This window comes from Macaca thibetana, chromosome 18 (genome assembly GCF_024542745.1).
Source record: "Macaca thibetana thibetana isolate TM-01 chromosome 18, ASM2454274v1, whole genome shotgun sequence".
NCBI lineage: Eukaryota > Metazoa > Chordata > Mammalia > Primates > Cercopithecidae > Macaca > Macaca thibetana.
The window spans coordinates 67,083,450-67,102,478 of record NC_065595.1 but is presented as its reverse complement, the minus strand read 5'-3'; the positions used below and the strand labels follow the sequence as shown (position 1 = coordinate 67,102,478).

General features: G+C 39.4%; 1 protein-coding gene across 6 annotated transcripts in view; it reads right to left on the bottom strand.

The window, feature by feature from the left end:
- The window catches only part of PTPRM (protein tyrosine phosphatase receptor type M), an 835,753-nt gene that overhangs the window by 612,178 nt on the left and 204,546 nt on the right, over positions 1 to 19,029 (bottom strand). For all 6 annotated transcript variants that reach the window (XM_050767360.1, XM_050767362.1, XM_050767361.1 and 3 more), the window contains exon 2: positions 15,769 to 15,891. In XM_050767360.1, coding sequence (XP_050623317.1) covers positions 15,769 to 15,891 — 123 coding nt within the window. The remainder of the gene's footprint in view (positions 1 to 15,768; positions 15,892 to 19,029) is intronic.

Here is a 19,029-nt window from a genome sequence, read left to right as displayed (position 1 = left end):
AGACAGCGACTTCTGGCTGCCTTGATTACATCCATCAAATCTTAGCGTTTTCAGCCTGCTAGGGACTCCAGATAACAGGCCCTTTCTTAAGTGAGTCCCAGGCTTCAAAAACCACCATAATGGGTAGTCAATTAGTAGAAGAAATTGACTTTAGCAAGTCTACGCCACTTCATGAATTTAACTTTCTTTTCTTCCATTCAGTGCATTATTCTAATACTTGATTTTTCTGTCAAGTAAAGCATTGGTCAACTTTGCTAACGTCAGAAATCTGTGACCTCAGAAACCTTGCACATAGATCCTCCAAGACAATATTTAATAATAATCATCATCATCACCATCATTTAAAGACAGGGTCTCACTCCATCACCCAGGCTGGAGTGCAGTGGCACAATCACGGCTCACTGCAGCCTCGACCTCCCTGGCTCAAGAAATCCTCCTGCCTCAGCCTGCCAAGCAGCTGGGACTGCAGACATGTGCCAACAAGCCTGGCTAATTTATTATTTTTGTTTTTGTAGAGACAGGGTCTTGCTATGTTGCCCAGACAGCTATTGAACTTCTGGGCTCAAGCAATCCTCCCGCCTTGGCTTTCCAAAATGCTGGGATTATAGGTGTGAGCCACTGTGCCCAGCCCAAGATATGCTTTATCTGATAGGATACAAAAACAGAGCTATTCCATAGTGCATACTTCATAAGTATTTACTGAAAAAAAAAAGGAGAACCAAAAAGCTAGAGAGGTCGTCCATTTATGTCTCCTTCCTGAAGCTTAAATATTAACTATCTATAACAGCTGGACAAATCTATAAAGATCATCAGATTCCCTTGGTAACCTTGCCCATGGCTATATTAAAAAGCTCAGAAAATGTCTATGATGCCTTTCAAATATTAGCAAATTCTGTTAGAATTCATATCTTAGGAAATAAATATGTTGCCTTACAGAATTGGGCTATTGATAGGCATGTGACTGGTAAATTCACCTATGGGATTTGCTATCCATGCACATGAAATTTCCATTAAGCACAATTTTCAAGTCTTTTGAAACATGTTTAGCCATCTTTGTATCATTTTGTCACTATACGCTTCATAAAAGGCATTGTAATTATTTCATCATTACGATATATATGACAATTTCACCGTTAAAACTCCCAGAAGCACCACTGCTGAAGGAACTTAGATAGGCTCACTCATATATAAATATATTTAAATATTTCACTTTCTCCAACCCTCTACCATCCAGAAAGCCTACACCTAATTCCAAGTATATGAATACTACTCATACTTTCATATTTTTCCAAAGCAAAATATTTCATAATCTCAACCTTCATAGAATTAATATTTACAGCTCTGTGGCTTCATACAATGTAATTTTATGTGCATTATTTCATTTGATAGTCTAGTAAAATAGGCATTTATTAGTATAAAGAAGGACTACTTCTCAGTAACAGGAATGAATTATTTATATTGTCTTTATTCAAAAAGAAAAAGAAAATCATAACACTCTGGAATATTCTTTTGCAATGCTTCCAAAATCTTTTTCCCTTCTTTTTCTTCTCAACTTCTCTGAGCCTGTAACTGCAAATTATCAAGGTATGCTCATCACTTAGCATGGCCTAGGTCAGTCGTTTTCAAAGTATCTGCCAGAGACCCCTGAAATCCCTGAGACCCTTTCAAGGAGGCCACAAGGTCAAAACTATTTTCATGATCATAAGAAGACATTATTTGACTTACTATTCTCAGTTCACACTCAACTTTCACAGGCGTACACCACTGCCCTGATGCCCAATGGAAGAGATGCTTATGGACTCCTGTGTTTTCAAACTTTCTCAGATTTAATTTCTAATTCAGAAAATATAAGTAGATATTACCCACTTGAACAAAAGCTCTGTGGATTTTTCAAAACATTTTCAGAGTATAAAGGGGTCCTAAGACCAAAGAGTTAAAGAACCATTCCACAACCCCAAAATCTCAGTGGCATATACAACACAGTTTATTTCTCATTCAGGCACACACCCACTGCAGTCATCTGAGTGTGTGTGAATGTGTGAGGGGCAAGGGAAGGCATTTCTACATCTTCCTCACTCAGGCATGTAGGCTCAAAGCATCTCAATGCTTCCACAGTCACCATGGTGGGAAAAAGGGGAGAGAACACCTTGACTCTCATCCTGGTTCTAGAAGCTTCTGCCTGAAAGTGGTACATGTCACACTTTCACTCATACTCACCAGCCAAAGCATGCGGAGTAACATCTAAATCAAAGGCAACAGAGATGCCCAGTCTTCCCATGTTTCTAGAAGGTGAAAGCTGGAAGCAGTCATTCAACAACACTAACAACCACAGGGGCTATCTCTTATGACAGACAGTTCATCTCTTCCCAGGATCTTTTCCAGAACCTGTTCATCCTCATTACCCTTCATGGGGTCTAACACCAAACACATTTCAGGAAACATGGGGAGAAATGCTATTTAAATATGACACATGCAAGATAACTTATGTAAATTGGGTTTTCTCAAAACCATTGAGAAATATCAAGTGTAGAGAAAATACATTATGGTGAATGCTTCCTAGAGCTGGTATATAATGCTATTGTATAAAGTAGGCTCTCTAAAAGTCTTTGTTTGACTGATGTATAAAACCAATTACTTGTAATAATTTGTGCCATCAACAAATGTCCAACACCTTTTTATAAGAGCAAGACCCAGATCAATTCAAATAAATTAACATTTCTGTCTGAACTGACTCATCCAGCCCAAGTAACAAATTCACATGTCAGTGGTGGGTTGACCCAATGACCCATCTGCTAAAAAATACAAACTGTATCATTTTGTTTTCCAAATAACAAGCATTGATTGCAGTGTTAGAAAGGTCACTTGTCATCAGTTCAGTGGTTGACCTACTGGCAAAATGCAGCCTGTCACTCCACAGTAAGCCAGGACAATCAGCAGAAACTAAGGGATGTTTTGTTTATAGAGTACAATTAGGGAGGTGACACCATTTTCACAAGGTGTGTAACAAGATGCGTCTTCAACAGAGAAAAAAAGACGTGTCATGAGAAGGCATAGGATGGTTTTCATAATTTCCCAAGATGACTATCAGAAACCTCATTTATTTATACTTACTTTGAAAAGCACTGGATCAAACCCAGTCTGCGCCTTCAGGTTTTATGCCAAGGATTTCAATATTTTATCCATTTTCTATAGGTAACAGAATAACTATAAAAGATACCTCTTTCAAGGAAAGATACAAAACAAAGAAATATACAATTAAGAAACAACCCCATATTAGAGGAACCAAAACATACAAATAAGGACTGGTCATTTGAAAACCAAATTTTCAGTGACACCCTCTCTAAAAGTGCCACTCTATTAATATGCTACTCCACATATCCAATTAGACACTTACTAATGCTGCATAATCAGTTGTTTCAATTTGTCCACCCACCAGACAGAGGCATTACGATTGTCCGGCAGACAATTAATTAAATAGCTATATTTATTTCTCTTTCGACCACTTAAGCTTTTACATATCGCGTTAAGATATAATTCATCACAATCTCCTAGAATAAAGTACCAGTTAACTCTGCATTAAAGGCCACTTATTTAAAATAATGATCTGCACAATCATCTAGTGGAGTCTGCCAAGAAATTCTGTATAATTTTTTCTGTATTCAGTCCCATATTATGGATAGGGTACAAATGAATGCAAGCATGTATTCAAAAATAAAATTTAATAATTCCTTATGCATTTTCCTACAAAGCTAACCACCAAAATATCTACCAATAGGATAAGAATCTTTATATGTGAGACACCCACTGAGGCATAAAACCATGTGAAGCATTTGTCCTATTTAAGAAAGTCCTAAAATTACACCCTTTAAGTTAGTGGCTCCAAATCGGTATTACATAAGTCCATCAGCTCTACTAAACCTCTTCAGTAATGACCAATGATCATCACGATATGCTCAGAAAGTGAAGACATGGCTCAACGTGGGTTTTGTAAATAAACACTTTCAATGCAATTTGACAGAAGAGCATTTTGCCTAAAATGCACTAGTGGAGAAAAATTGTGTTGGCATGACATGAAGTCGGTGTAACTCAATGTCTCTTGTTGCCCCACATTTATATTGCAAATTTTGCTTAGCTTCAAAAGTACAGAAAAATTAAGAAAGTAATAAATACACACTTTGCCTAGACTCAACACTTGTTAACATCTTACCATATCTGTACACATGTGTGCTCTCTCTCTAAACACACACACACATACACACACACACACACACCCCACACACTTTATTTTCTGCAAAGACATCCTAACACTTGTATCTTTTAACACTTCAGCATGAATCTCCTAAGAACAAGGGTATTCTCCTATATATTCATATGCTTTTTGGTACTCATTTACTAACCAAATTTCCTTATTATGTCTTTTCTGGAGACATTTTATCAGAAATTTTGAATTTTCCTCTACACATACTCAATTAAATATTTTCTTTTCTTCCCACTTTGCCAGAAATCAACACTCGAATCACCCTCTTCCTTCATATCCTTCACTGGCTCATCGCCTATGTCTGGACCTCTTTCTCTTCCCATTCCATGTACTAGGCAGTCCCTGGAACTACATGCAGTTTCCCAGGCAGCCTTGTGAACACCTATGCTCCCTTCCCACCCCTCACTGCCTTTACACAGGATGTCCTTCTGTCTGGTGTTTCCACCTGTTCCAGCATCACGACTCACCTTCTCTTGCCCCTCTTGGGTGCTCCCACCTCCTGGAAGCCTTCCCCTTGGCCTCACCCCACCGGCCCCCATCTGGGTGGCAGCCTTCTTGGGCTCAGAGCAGACAAATGGAGCTTCTCCCAGAGCACTCACTTGCAACACCATTTCTGCATGGCCTGGAAGACTGCAGGTCGATGTCTCACTGTATCCCCGGTGACTGGAACAGCACCTTGCACACAGCAGTGCTCAAAAAGCAGTGTCAATGTCAAAATAAAAATGTTCAGACAAATCTCTGAATTTAATGTTTTATTCAAGAGAAAAGAACTGCAATTTGGGCATACATGCAGACCGGGTGGTCTTGGTACATCCGAAGAATAAAGAAGGTTGGAGGTTTTATAAAAAGCTGAAACAGTTTTATAAAAAGCTGAAACGTAGTTTCTAGTGCCATAGTTCATTGGCACCAGAAAAGTTTGGGGAAGCTGGCAAGCTCTGATTGTTGAGTGACAATGGTGGGTAAGGTGGTGGGATAAAAGGAGTTTTAGGAGTCACAGCAGCTATTCCAGGAACTATTAGATAAAACTGGTTTCAGGCTACAGCAGGCAGCTTCAGCAGCTGGGCCGGCAGAGAATGACATACTTGGAGCAATGGTGTGTGTCCAGGGTGCTTCTCCCCCAGCCTTCTTGACTGTTTTAGTTAGGCATGACAAGAATGACCCAATTCGTAGGATCACCTTTCACAGTGGGAGGGAACTTTAAGGTGAAAAGGATAATCTGGGTCTAACAATTATTTATTTAAATGTATTCGGCTCTTTGACTTCTTGGACTATGGAAACTCTGGACAGCCAGTTTTTTATGGGGGACCCTGTAATGACCCCCATAGGCAGAAGGAGAATACAGTGAAGTAGTGCCCTAGGCCACACACAACTTTCAAGGCCTTCTCCATCCTGGTGTCAATGTGAGGGATCTTCTAACATCACCATCCACTGGCCAGTCGGTTGTGCCGGCTAGCACAGTGATGGCCCACTCCAAACCCCTGTGACTCCACAGATCCACCCCATGTAAAGACAAGCCACTGAGCTGGGCACAGTGGCTTCCACCTGTAATTCCAGTGCTTTGGGAGGCCAAGGCAGAAGGATTGCTTGAGCCCAGGAGTTCAAGATCAGCCTGGGCAAGATAGCAAGGCCCTGTCTCTACACACATATATACACACATACACACATACACATACACACAAAATTAAAAATTAGCCAGGCATCGTGGCGTGCACCTGTAGTCCCAGATACTCCAGAGGCCCAAGCAGGAGGATCCCTTGAGCCCACGAGTTTGACGCTACAGTGAGCTATGATCACTCCACTGCACTCCGACATAGGAAACAAAGCAAGATCCCATCTCTAAAAATAAATAAATTAATTAATAATAAAAAGAGAGGACACTGTTCTGCTTCCCTGAATCCAAGTGGCAAGTCGTCCTCAGGCCTTGGACTTTCTGCTCTTTAGAGAAAATGTTTTCCAAAATCAGCTCCATCTCAACCCACCAACCCCTCTGACTCTGAGACTAAGGGATGTCCATGAGTGTCACATCGAAACTCACTGTCCGTTTCTTGACTCATATTGCCAAGGTGGGCTCCTCTGTCCCAGTAAATTGGCTCTGCTCAGCATGAGTCCCTCACACTATGGAACCCGGCAGGTGGAACACACAGGCCGTGAGAGCTGAGTGAATCCTTGGAGCATATTTTCAGGAAAGGTGGCATAACCATCCCATTGCTGATCGCCCTTAGTCCTCACCTCTCACCCGCTCCACTACCAGATGCTAACTAAAAGATGTACAACACCTGTCATGATCGGCCTGTTTATGCCATTACTTGGCTCCACATAACTCTTATGATGTCATCTTGCACAATTTTACGGGAAATTTAGGCAGGAAATAAAACTATTAAAACACATATTTATAAACATGGTCTAATTTGTATACTTTTTAGCAAATATTTAAAACACAGCTTAGTCACTATTCTTACTTTTTGTAAGCTTCCAATCTGCTGAGACCGGAATTTGGAACAAATTTAAAGGAAAACATTTGTTGAATGTTAAATATAAACTACTGAAATAAGTGGTCATACATAATACAGTGGCTGGCACTGGCCCCCTTGATACTGTGCGATATTAAAAATCAAAACATTTTTTAAAGAATGACTGCTTCAATCGCTGAAAGTTTTTGTATAGAAAAACTGCATCACTGAAAACATTATGCTGCATGAAATAAGCCAGGCACAAAAGGACAGCACTGTATGACTCCACTTACATAAGCTACCTAGAGTGGCCAAATTCATAGAGACAAAAAGTGGAACACTGGTTGCCAGGGCTGGTGGAGGAGGAAGGAGGAGTTAGAGTTTAATAGGTACAGAGTTTCAGTTGGGGGAAGACGCAGAAGTTCTGGAGAAGGACGATGGTGATAGTTGTACAATGTGAATGCATTTATAATGCACTGAACTGTACACTTAAAAATGGTTCACATAGTAAATTTGATGCTATGTATATTCTACTACATTTTTTAAAAGGAGGAAAACACCAAATCAGATGTATATTTAAGAACTAAAATCCTTCCTTCCTTCCTTCCCTCTTTCCTTCCTTCCTTCCTTCCTTCCTAATTAACATGAAACGTGATCCCTACCTTTGGCTCCATCACCCAGCATCTCCCTCACGGGAAGAACCCTCCCTTGTACACCCGTTACCCACACAACCAGTGAGGACCACTGAAGGGGCACACGGTGTCCACACATGTGGAAATGAGGCTACACAGAGCCTGTGGTGTTTCACTAAGTGCTCCCCACAGGTCACTGACATGAAACGGTTTGTTTTTTCATAATCATCTAAAGTTATTTTTCTAAATTTTGTAATTTCGAAACTGCTGAGAGACTACAACTCCAGTCCAATTTATTTTGCTTTGTCTCATCATTCACCATACAAAGCCTGACTGTAAACTCATTCTAAGCCTCACCAAGGTGGTCTGAGTAAGACCTAGGGAGGACGAATACTCACTAGTGATTATATTACAGCTAGATCTCAAGTGGGAGTCTCAGTGTGGACAACTGAATGAGATATTCAAGGAAGGAGAGTAATTCAATTTTCGTTTCTTGGGTTCAGTGACTGGAATTATTCAGATTCAACTAAAAAAAAGTCAAATTCAATGCCCACCTCCCAAACATTTTAAGTGTTAATTTTTATTATAAAGTTAGACTTGGTCACAAAGGAAATGTGTCAGATAGAAACGATGGGGCAATAACCTCAAATCCTACCATCCAGATAAAAAGCACTGTTAGATGGACACAAACATGGGAATGAACAATAGACAATAGGGACTACTTGTGGGGAATGATGGGATGGGGGTATGGGCTGGAAGGCTACCTATGAGGACTATGCTCACTACCTGGGTGATGGGATCATTTGTATACCAAGCCTCAGCAACACGCAATTTACCCATTTAACAAACCTACACATGTATCCCCTGAACCTAAAATAAAAGAAGGAGAAAAAAATCAGTGTATTTTATTGTATGCAAATTCCAAATTAATTTTTTACAAATTAAAAACAAATCTTGGCTCTTAAAAAAACAGGCACTGCTGCATCTAAATATCTGAAAATTTCATGAGATATTAATAGAGTTTTGAAACAAATATACTGATTAAAGATTTTTTTTTTAATTATTGTATTTTAATAGACTTCTTTCAGCTTGGGGTTTTTTAATCCAATCAAAAATTAGATGAAGATTTCCATCTTCTATTTCTTACCTGGCGTAATTCAGAAGAGAAAATAAGAATTTACCAAAAGCTGCCCATTTAGCTGAGTCAAAATTAAGCTCAGAGATGAATTCATACCAAATTGCCTCCACATTATTTAATAATACTAATAAAGGGAATAAATCTGTTGAACATTGCACTGGGCCAGGTTGAAGGCTAAGCTCCTGGTGTGTATTATTGGGTCTCACTTGGTCAGTAACTCTTTGAGGTAGGTTTTAAACATCTTCCCATGGCTTCCAGGGTCCTATGTGGTCTGACTCCCACCCGCAGCTCCAGCAGAGCATGCCCCTGCCCTTCCCTATGCTGGATCACTCAGCCTCCATGGCCTCCTGGCCTTGACAGGATTTAGGTCTTTACTCAAAGATGCATCCTCAGAACAGCTGTCTTTGTCTGCAGCGCCCATGGCTCTCTAAAGCTTTATCCTGGTTCCTCTTCAGCATTCTTGGCACTTCCCACCATGACAGTCTATTTTCTCCATTTACCTGTGGACTGCCTGCCTCCTCCATGGGATTTAATCGTCAAGAGGCTAGAAACTCCATTGCTACAGCTCTAGCACCTACAGCCAGGACCATGGGAGTCATTCCACGAACAGCTATTACTAATATTTTACAGATAATAGGACTAAAATGGGGAGCTTCAGAACTTGCCCAAGGTCAACAGCTACACATTGATAGAGCCAGCAGCTGACCTGGGCAGGGCATGTAGACCCACGGTCAACAGCCTGCAGGGTCATTTCAAGAAGATCCAAATGTATGCACCTGAAATGAAAGACTAGCCTCTCCCCCAGATGCATGTTCTCACGTGAAGAGAATACGCAAGGGTACTCCAAAGAACAAAAGTGAAGGCTGTCATTCTCCCACAGATGCCTGGGTAAAGTATTCTTTTTCTGAACTTCAGTTTCCTATGTTGTAAAATGAGGATAATGCCACCCAATCTCTCAGGCCCATCATGACGACCAAATGATACAGAGCAAAAAAGCAAATGTTGTTAATTGCTTAGTGTCATGTACATATACAAGATTACTTTGTTTTCCAAGGCAGACTGATCTGAAAATACTGTGCAGTTACTTGCCTAAGATTTAGCCTTTTTATCTTACTTTTTTTTTAAAGAAAGCTATATGGAAAGCTAGATTTGATGCTTTAATGTGCTGGGTCTGATGAACTATATTTTGGATTACCTCTTAAATACTCATGACTAGAAAGTCATTACTAAATGTGGCGGCCGGGAGCGGTGGCTCACACCTGTAATCCCAGCACTTTGGGAGGCCAAGGCAGGCGGATCACGAGGTCAGATAGAGACCATCCTGGCTAACACGGTGAAACCCTGTCTCTATTAAACATACAAAAAATTAGCTGTGCATGGTGGCGGGCACCTGTAGCCCCAGCTGCTCGGGAGGCTGAGGCGGGAGAATGGCATGAACCTGGAGACGGAGCTTGCAGTGAGCCGAGATTGTGCCACTGCTCTCCAGCCTGGGCAACAGAGCGAGACTCCGTCTCAATAAATGAATGCATGAATGAATGAATGAATGAATGAATGAATGAATGAATGAATGTGGGAAATGTGGTTTTCTAGCACATAATCGTAAGCCCATCCAGGAACGATCTTATCAGACTAAGAAGATAAGGTAGGCTGAGAAGAGGATCTTTATTTGTTTTACTTGGTGAAAAATCTCAGGCATCTAAAACAATGCATAGCACATAGCAGGTGTTTAATAAACATTTGTTGAATGTTGACTGATTTGAAAGAACGAATAGGATAATTAGAGAACTGTCTGAACATTCTGTGCCAAAAACATTTCTCACTGGAGACATGCTGAAATTTAAGAGAGAAAAAGTATGTTCAAGCCCACTGTCATCTTCCCTTCATTACTCTCTAAGACCTGAATAAGCCCTGAAGTGTGAATAAATAGGGAAGTCTTCCCTAGCACAAGGAAAATGTGCCTGATAAGTACATCCGAAGAGAAAACTTCAATTACTTTGTCTGTCAATCCATCTTCCTTCCCAAATGTGAAACTGACTCTAAACAAATATATGTAGTCATTTTTCTATTTTCTGGGTCATCACACAGAGTGCACACTGCTGCCCAATCCTGACACTTTCCTCTCTGTCTTTCATGCGGGCACCCACTGACATGATTCCATTCTTAGTCACAACATCTCCATGAAAATTAGCAGCAGCATCATTCCCAACTCCCCACAGGTATAACTAAGACATGGAAAGCTAAATGAGCTTTATGTGGTCCCATGCTATACTACTGGAAAAATACTAAGAGAATTATGTTATCACAACACCGATATCCACTTTCACTCAATTACAGCCTTTTAGAGGTAAGAAAACTTAAGGGGACAACGCAGACCATAAATACATGTCATGAGTATCAAATAGCTATGGTTATAGCTATGATTATAAGTTACCTTTACATTCTTAGTATTGTAGATGAATTTGATTATTTAATTTTTGTATAAAACAGGGTTATATTTTTAAGCATATAGAATCTATTAAGTATCAGTTGTATAGAACTGGAACACTGAGGTACAAGTATACAAAATACCACATTATCAAACCAGGTAGGTGTTTATACATCATAAAACCCTTTTTAAAGTTTTTAATCTATGTGATAATTATAGAATGTGCTACAGTATATAAAGTGATAGAATGCAAGAGTGCTAACAAAATACACCAGTTACTATATCAAGATTTTTGTGCTCAAAGTAGCAATCCTTATGATAAAGTTCAAGAAATGTCCCCACTGTAGGCTAGGCGCAGTGGCTCACGCCTGTAATCCCCACACTTTGGGAGGCTGAGGCAGGTGGATCATCTGAGGTCAGGAGTTCGAGATCAGCCTGGCCAACACGGTGAAACCCCGTCTCTACTAAAAATACAAAAACTAGCTGGGCGTGGTGGCAGGTGCCTATAGTCCCATCTAGCTACTTGGGAGGCTGAGGCAGGAGAATCACTTGAACCAGGACGGGAAGTGGTGGGGGGTGCAGAGGTTGCAGTGATCTGAAATCGTGTCACTTCATTCCAGCCTGGGTGAAAGAGCAAAACTCTGCCTCAAAAAAATAAAAAATTAAAAAAAAAAGAAAAAAGAAAGAAATTTCCCCATTGCTAATAGAGAAGATAAACTGATATGAAATGAATCACTCACTCACTGATAAAAGAGAAATTAGGTTTGGCATGGTTTCACCACCAAAAAACCGTGATGACTCAGAGCTAGCAGCAAAACTTTAATCTACTATGACATGCAAGTTCACTTGAAATACAAAAATTTAAACAGCATTTAGTATTTATTTGCCCTAAATATGTATTTCCAGAGCTAACGTCACTGCTCCAGAGTGGTTATCAAGCCAGCTTGCCTAAAGCTCCAAACTGTATTTTAGCTTTTTAAATGTGGTTAAAAATAACCTCACACATGAGGATATAGGGAAACAAATCTATACGCTGGAACACTAGCTTTTAAAAAGACACAGAAAAAGTAAAAAGCTAAAAATTAGAATGACATGTTAGTCTCTCATTGTCATAACTTTTAAATCCATCTTGATGAATTATTACTCTTCATTTATAAAGATGGGGCCTTCCCATGTTGTCCAGGATGGTCTCGAACTGCTGGACTCCAGCAATTCTCTCACCTCAGCCTCCCAAAGTGCCAGCATGACAGGCATGAGCCACCACACCCGGCCCTTGATGAATTATTCACTTATCAGAGTTATAGGAGTGTGACAAAGATTTAGGTACTAAAAAAAATAAAGAAAATCACACCACAATGCTTTTCAAGAGGTAGCAAATTTAAGGCAATGATAGAGGAAATCTCTAATCATGTTTTTTTTTTTCTTACTGATTTTAATAGCCCCATGTTTAGAAAACACATCTTCTGAAAGTGAGAGAAAATGTGAAATGTTTGTAGATTAATAATTACATGAATATAGAAAACAAGAACAATATAAACCATGGGTCCAAAACAATTACATGCTGATGCCAAAATGGTCTAAGACAGGTATCAGCAACATTTTTCCGTAAAGGGCCAGAGTATAAATATCTTATGCTTTGTGGACCAGTCTCTATTGCAACTACTAAACTCTGTCACTGTAGCTTGAAACCAACCACTTGACACCATTTAAACAAATGGGCATGGCTGTGTGTTAGTAAAACTTTACTTGTGAACGTTGCATTTTGAATTTCACATCACAAAATTTTATTATTCTTTTTGCTTTTTTACAACTATTAAAATATGTAACAACCACTCTTAGCTCACAAGCCACACAAAAACTGGCAGCAAGTTGGATTTGATCAGTAGGACAGTTTGCCAACTCTCGGTCTCTAAAGTGTTATGGAACCAACCTATATACATGAGACAGATACACATACCCATGAAAGAATAAATCCAATAGTATTTTACATAAAGGTGTAGAAAATTTGCCTTCAAAAAGCTATGGTTCTATCTGATTTTCCTACCCATTTACCCTGAGAAATTCATAAGAGTCATTTCTGTTTTAGCATGGGAAAACCAGCCTTGGAATCAGTTTTTGAAAGGAATAAATCATATTGCACACATTAATGGAAGAGGAGAAGAAGAAAAAGAAGGTGAAAACCCCTGAAACTAAGTAGCACTTAAAACTTATGGCTGTATACACATATTGGAGACTCGGTTTAAAAATCTAGACTTTAGGATAGTACATGCATGTTTAGAAGATGCTGTTTCCTCACTTCTAACAATGTTGCTTTGAGAATGGAACTCCTCACTTTGGCCGATGGGTCAGCTGGGTACAGCTCCACATTCTTTTATAAAATACTGGGTTTATACTGAGAAACTGCTTTTAGAACACTTCCAGTCTACAGCACACTTAATTACATATCATTTTAGATTGTTCGCTAATTGTATTTTTGTAACTTTTCTTCCCCAAGTAGATAAGTTCCTAAAGAGAAAAAAGTCACTTCTTATAATACTTCCTCTCCTACAATAATTACCATCATGTTTAGTATACACTGGGGCCCAAAAACAATTTCTAATGACTAAAGTTTGTTTAACGTAAAGAAAAAAAAAAAAAGAAATACCCGTATTTTCAGTTCTATATTATGGCAAAAACATTTAATCTGATGGAGCAAGGACAGTTTTCAGAAATCTGAGCTGCACCCCTGCGCATAAGCACAGCCAGAGGGGTGGGGGAACTGCCAGTGCTTCCCTTTCCTCACTCACACACTGACACCTAAACCACTCTCAGATCCAAACAATGAGTTGCAATCCGTTTGGGGGTAAGGGTCCAAAACACACCTTCTGGAACTATCAGAAATAAGACAGACTTGACGAAAGTGTTGCAAGATGTACCACTTAGAGATCTTATGCTACAAAGGCCTAATATTAATTATCAAGTATACCATTCATCAACAGAAGACTAAATCATAAGAAAACATATAAATGCCTCCATGTCATTCTTCTCAAGTCAGAAGAGCCTTCAAAGGCCATATATGTGCAGCGTCACTTCCTCTTCATTCACCTTTGTTCTTTCAGTTACCTAACTGGCTGTGCCAGGATACACCTGGGCTTTGATCTTTACTACCACTTTTTTAACGGCCTGTGCTAGAAACCTATGCTTTTAATATTTTAAAGTTGACAACTTAGTCTAAGATGGGCCACTGAAAAAAAGAAAAGAACAAGACGATGACAAGAAATGATTTCTTTGGCCTCATTTACCAAGGGAGGTGAGTTATCCTGTGGCAGAAATAAAGTCAGAAGAGGCTAGAAAAGACTCTGAAATACTTGGGCTTCTTTGTAAAACTTAATTTTTTCAAGTCAAGTTTCGATTTAAGAACAAAAATAATGAAATCAACTACCTAATGTGAAATATTTCAAATTTTTTATCAAATGAGGAGTTAATAGACAAAGCAAGAGTGAGTGCATTCTTCTGGGGCAATCTACCACGACTAATCTAAGGGCCTCCCCACTCTCATGGCCTTAGCCAGCCCAGCCTCACTGGACACAAGCTGGGTCCTCTTGAGAGGGCAGAAAAGACCAAAAGGCCCTCGGGGGAGACACTGTTTTGGGAAACGATGGCCCCACAGGAGGAGCGCAGCTGTGTTCTCCTCTTCCCCTGTCTTTATCACTGACAGGAACAGAAGCAGGAACTGGAATTTGGAAAAGCAACTAAAGCTGATTTAAACAGTCCTATTCAACAGCACACACATATACAAGAGAACAGAAGACACAGAAAAGGAGGGTGTGAGCTGCAGCTGCAAGAAGATAACCAACAGCTAGAAGGGCTTTGAGTCCAGTGAAGCCATAGTGATAAAGAGCTCAATGCTCCCTTCTCTGAAGCTACAAGGAGTTAAATGTGGGAAGGAGAGGGCAGGAACACAGTGGGCATCATACCGTCAAAGCTTGGTGACAACATTAAACTCTACTTCACGTTTAAAAGCTACCTTTACAAGATTACTTACTAAATGTAATTATTCCTATGCTTTGGAGCATTAATGAAAAACTTTGCATTCATTAAAAAGTATAAAAATTATGTTGTATCTGAAATCCAAATCAGAACATGTTTCACAGTTTGAAACCTGAATGGAGCAAACTCATCACCGAATCTGCAGACTTAAAGTCCTAAAGGGACGTCCAGTGTCATAGCCTGAAAAAGGGTCCATTGCAATAATCAAGCTCCAAGCTGATTAGACTTCACTAGCCACCATCTTCCTACTTTTCCCTCCCAATAAGAAGTAGAATTCTTTTTGATGTTCAGTGGAACACATCTTTCACTCATCAGAAATTCGCTAAGCATTTCTTCAGTGGAAAAAATACCCACATTTATGCATTGCCATTTCATCTTCAGAACACTTTCAAGATCACTGGGTATTCTCCTAGATCTCTCAGCCCCTGAGGCTGAGAAAAGTCCCCCACCAAGGCCTCCTATCTGGGATGGAAAGAGACTGTTATTTGGATTACCCAACTGGAGTTTCACCCCTTAGACACATTTGCCAGCAAAGATCTCAATCTTTTTCTCATATCTGCTGCTTGGGAAAAGATCAACTGGGTAATGCCCACTAATCTAGCTAAGGGGTACTTGCAAATAAAAGAAGTATAATTTAGACTTTAAGGGGAGAGAGATAAAACTTTTATAACCTATCCTCTTAATTGCACCACTCTCACTAGCTAATCCAACTTTGACTGCCACATCCAAAGACCAACACCTTCACTCATTTAACCAATATCCAGTGAACACATACTGTGATTGAGACTCTTGTGTTCCTCTTTATTTTAAAACAAAACTTAAAACTGAAAGCAAACCTGATGGCATCCATGGATCAGAGGTCGGTTTGGTCAAGGTGTTCACTTGCTCCCAGTTGAAGTCATCATCTTCAGATTGACTATATCCACATGTGCTATACGGCTCATCAAAGAGGCAGCCACCTAAATTGTAGAAGAATAAAAAGTAATGTAAATACCAACCAGACCTCTGGAATAAGCTATGATGATTGCAGGAAGCCTTAGACTTGATGGCAAGTTTGATGCCAAACTAAATCTGATTAGGTCTTTCTACTCAGGAGCTGTGCATCCAACACGTACTGATCCCTTGCTGAGTGCTGCTAAATATTAACCATGCCTCACCCACACCGCCATATTATGCAGCTCTCCAAAAGCAATCTAATGTTGGTAGAAGCCAACTGAAGGTAAGACCTAGCCAGGCACGGTGGCTCATGCCTGTAATACCAGCACTTTGGGAGGCTGAGGTGGGCGAATCACCTGAGGTCAGGAGTGCGAGACCAGCCTGGCCAACATGGTGAAACCCTGTCTCCACAAAAATACAAAAATTAGCCAGGTATGATAGCGGGTGCCTGTAATCCCAGCTACTCGAGAGGCTGAGACGGAAGAATCGCTTGAACCTGAGAGGTGGAGGTTGCAATGAGCTGAGATCATGCCACTGCACTCCAGTCTGGGCGACAGGGTGAGACTCTATGTCAAAAAAAAAAAAAAAAAAGAAAGTAAGACCTAAGCAAATTTAAAATCTGTAGTTTCCAGATGTATAGGAATTTGAAAAATTGCTCTTGCATTCAAAATTTTAAGAGAACTGACTTAAATGTTCAACATGTTTTCAATAAAGAAAAAACACTTATAATTTGTCCAAAAAAAATGAAACAAGAAATGCTTTCACCACAATCCTGGCACAATAGTAGAGGACAAGATGCAGTACAAACCATGGCACAACTTGCAAAATATTTTCCAAATATTTATTCCAAATCTAACAAAGAAACAAGGTTTTACTTTAATACTTCGGTGATTTGAGGTCTCAAAATTAAAAGAGATGTTAAATTCACTTACAGTCCATACAAGTTTTAAAGGCAAAAATAAATTCAAAACTAAGCATGTGGTAAACATCTGCTTAATTCTGGTACTAGAAATGAAACTACTTAAATGAAAAAAACAAAGAATAATAGAAAATGCAGCATATACATAGCAATTCAGCTGTTTCAGCATCAATAGCATTCAGCACATTAATGATTTTGTCCCATCCCACATCCTCTTGAATGCCTCCTGTTACTTTTTTTAGTATCAGATCTTATCTCCATGTTTCACATGGGGAACTGATTAATTAAATTGATCTTATTATTATGAAAATTCTACTATCCATCATATAATGCTATTAATCATATTAATTCAAAAAATTATAATTGTTTGCCACTGATGACAATTAAGTGTTCTGGTTCAAGAAAACATGAATTTAAGAATATTTTTACATTATGTCCACAATGTGTGTCCTGTTGGCAAGAAGGTAAGTAAAACAGCCATTGTCCAACCTCAGAGCGAAAACAGATGTTAGAGGTCACCTGGTCCAGCTTCTATCCAAATGCTTAGGTCAACTGTACAACCTCCCAGCCAGCCAGCCTCTGAACAGATGAGGCACTCAGAATTCTGTAAAGCATCCTGACTATGTAGAACATCCCCCCCTTAAAAAGGCCCAAACTCTGCTTCTTGAAATGTATACCCATTTATCTTTGTTCTATCCTGTGAAAAAATAGAAAAAAAAAAAAAAAGAAAAAAAAAGAAAGAAAAGAAAAGAAAAAAGAAAAATCTTAGCTTTGGCACTGGAAAGCTGATTATTTGAAAAGAGCTGTCATGTTCTAAGTCTTCACTTCTCCAGGCAACAGGCAAAGTATGCTTTGCTCCCTGCAATTCCTGCTACCAAAAGGTTTACAGGCCCTTCAAGCATCCTGGCAGCTGTTCAGAATTCAAGGGGCTACTGCCCTTGATCGCATTCTCTTCTCAGTGCAGAGAGGGCGCTGGTCCATTCTCAGCTTCCGTGAGCCTGAAATCCCATACGGCTTTTGCACACCACTGCCGTTGAGTCTCTCTCCACTTTTCTAACAAAGTAAACAGTTTTCTGAATTCAAACCATTTATGCTTACTAAATCCCATCTCCTGCTGTTAGTGTATCACTCCATCCTACAACTCTGACATTGTCATTCAATCCTGGTATAATAGCCATCTTACCTAGCTTTGTGTTGTCTGCAAATCTGATGAGCATGCTTTCTACATCTGCCTCCAAGGCTCCAATAAACAATGTTAAACAGGATAGCATCAAGAAACCTCAAACTGTCTGTCCCAACTTTCTAGCTTTGTCTTAGTTGTTAGCTCCAGATCTGATGGTGAAATTAGTGTCCCTGGACACTGTCTTCTCTAACACTTTTAACAATTACTTGTTTCAACTAAACACTCCATTGAGAACAAAACAACTCCAAAGATACAGCCTTAATTCAATATTTCATTTGACAACAACTGGTCATTTATATTGCCCTCTTACTGAGTTTTAACAATTCCAGAAACAAAATGGATTTGTTTAAAATGCATAATACTAACAACTTTCCAATTTGGGGTATGAAAAAATGTTAGAAGACTGCAAACATTTATGAGAAATAGTGTCTCTTGGTTGCAAACTCTAATTTTGATGCAGAAAACAGCTTCGGTATTGTAGCAATAAGCTCAAATAGCAACAGCACTAATAATATTCAAAAAGAATGAAATCCTCAATTTTGACAGAGAAGGTCCCCCAGTGGAAACAGATAGCACTCAGATGAAAGTCCTACAGTGTGATCTTAAACAGTGAGAAATAGTGATAAGCATCCACAAAACAACTTAAGGCTGGCTACAGACCTGGTTTACAAAACCACTATTGCACTATAATAGAAGCACATATAAAGCAAAAGCATGCACGTGTGGCTGACAGCAAACCCAGAAGACTAATACACCACTGGTGCGAGGTTATAATTTTCCCATTACACAAAGCTGTCCTTATCACTTGAAACGAAACAAATAAAGTATGATATGGTTCTTTTTGGACTCATGAAGGATTATTGAACTACTGGAAAATGGGATAAACTATGAATTTCATATTGCCCAATGAGGATACATTTCCCTGCACACCAATTTTCAGATCCACCCCTAGCCTTCATTCAACAGATATGGGACCCCCCAAAATAACAAATATGGTTTATTGGGATAAAATAAGATGAGTTAAAGTAAATTACATCACAATTAAAATAACCAAGTAAA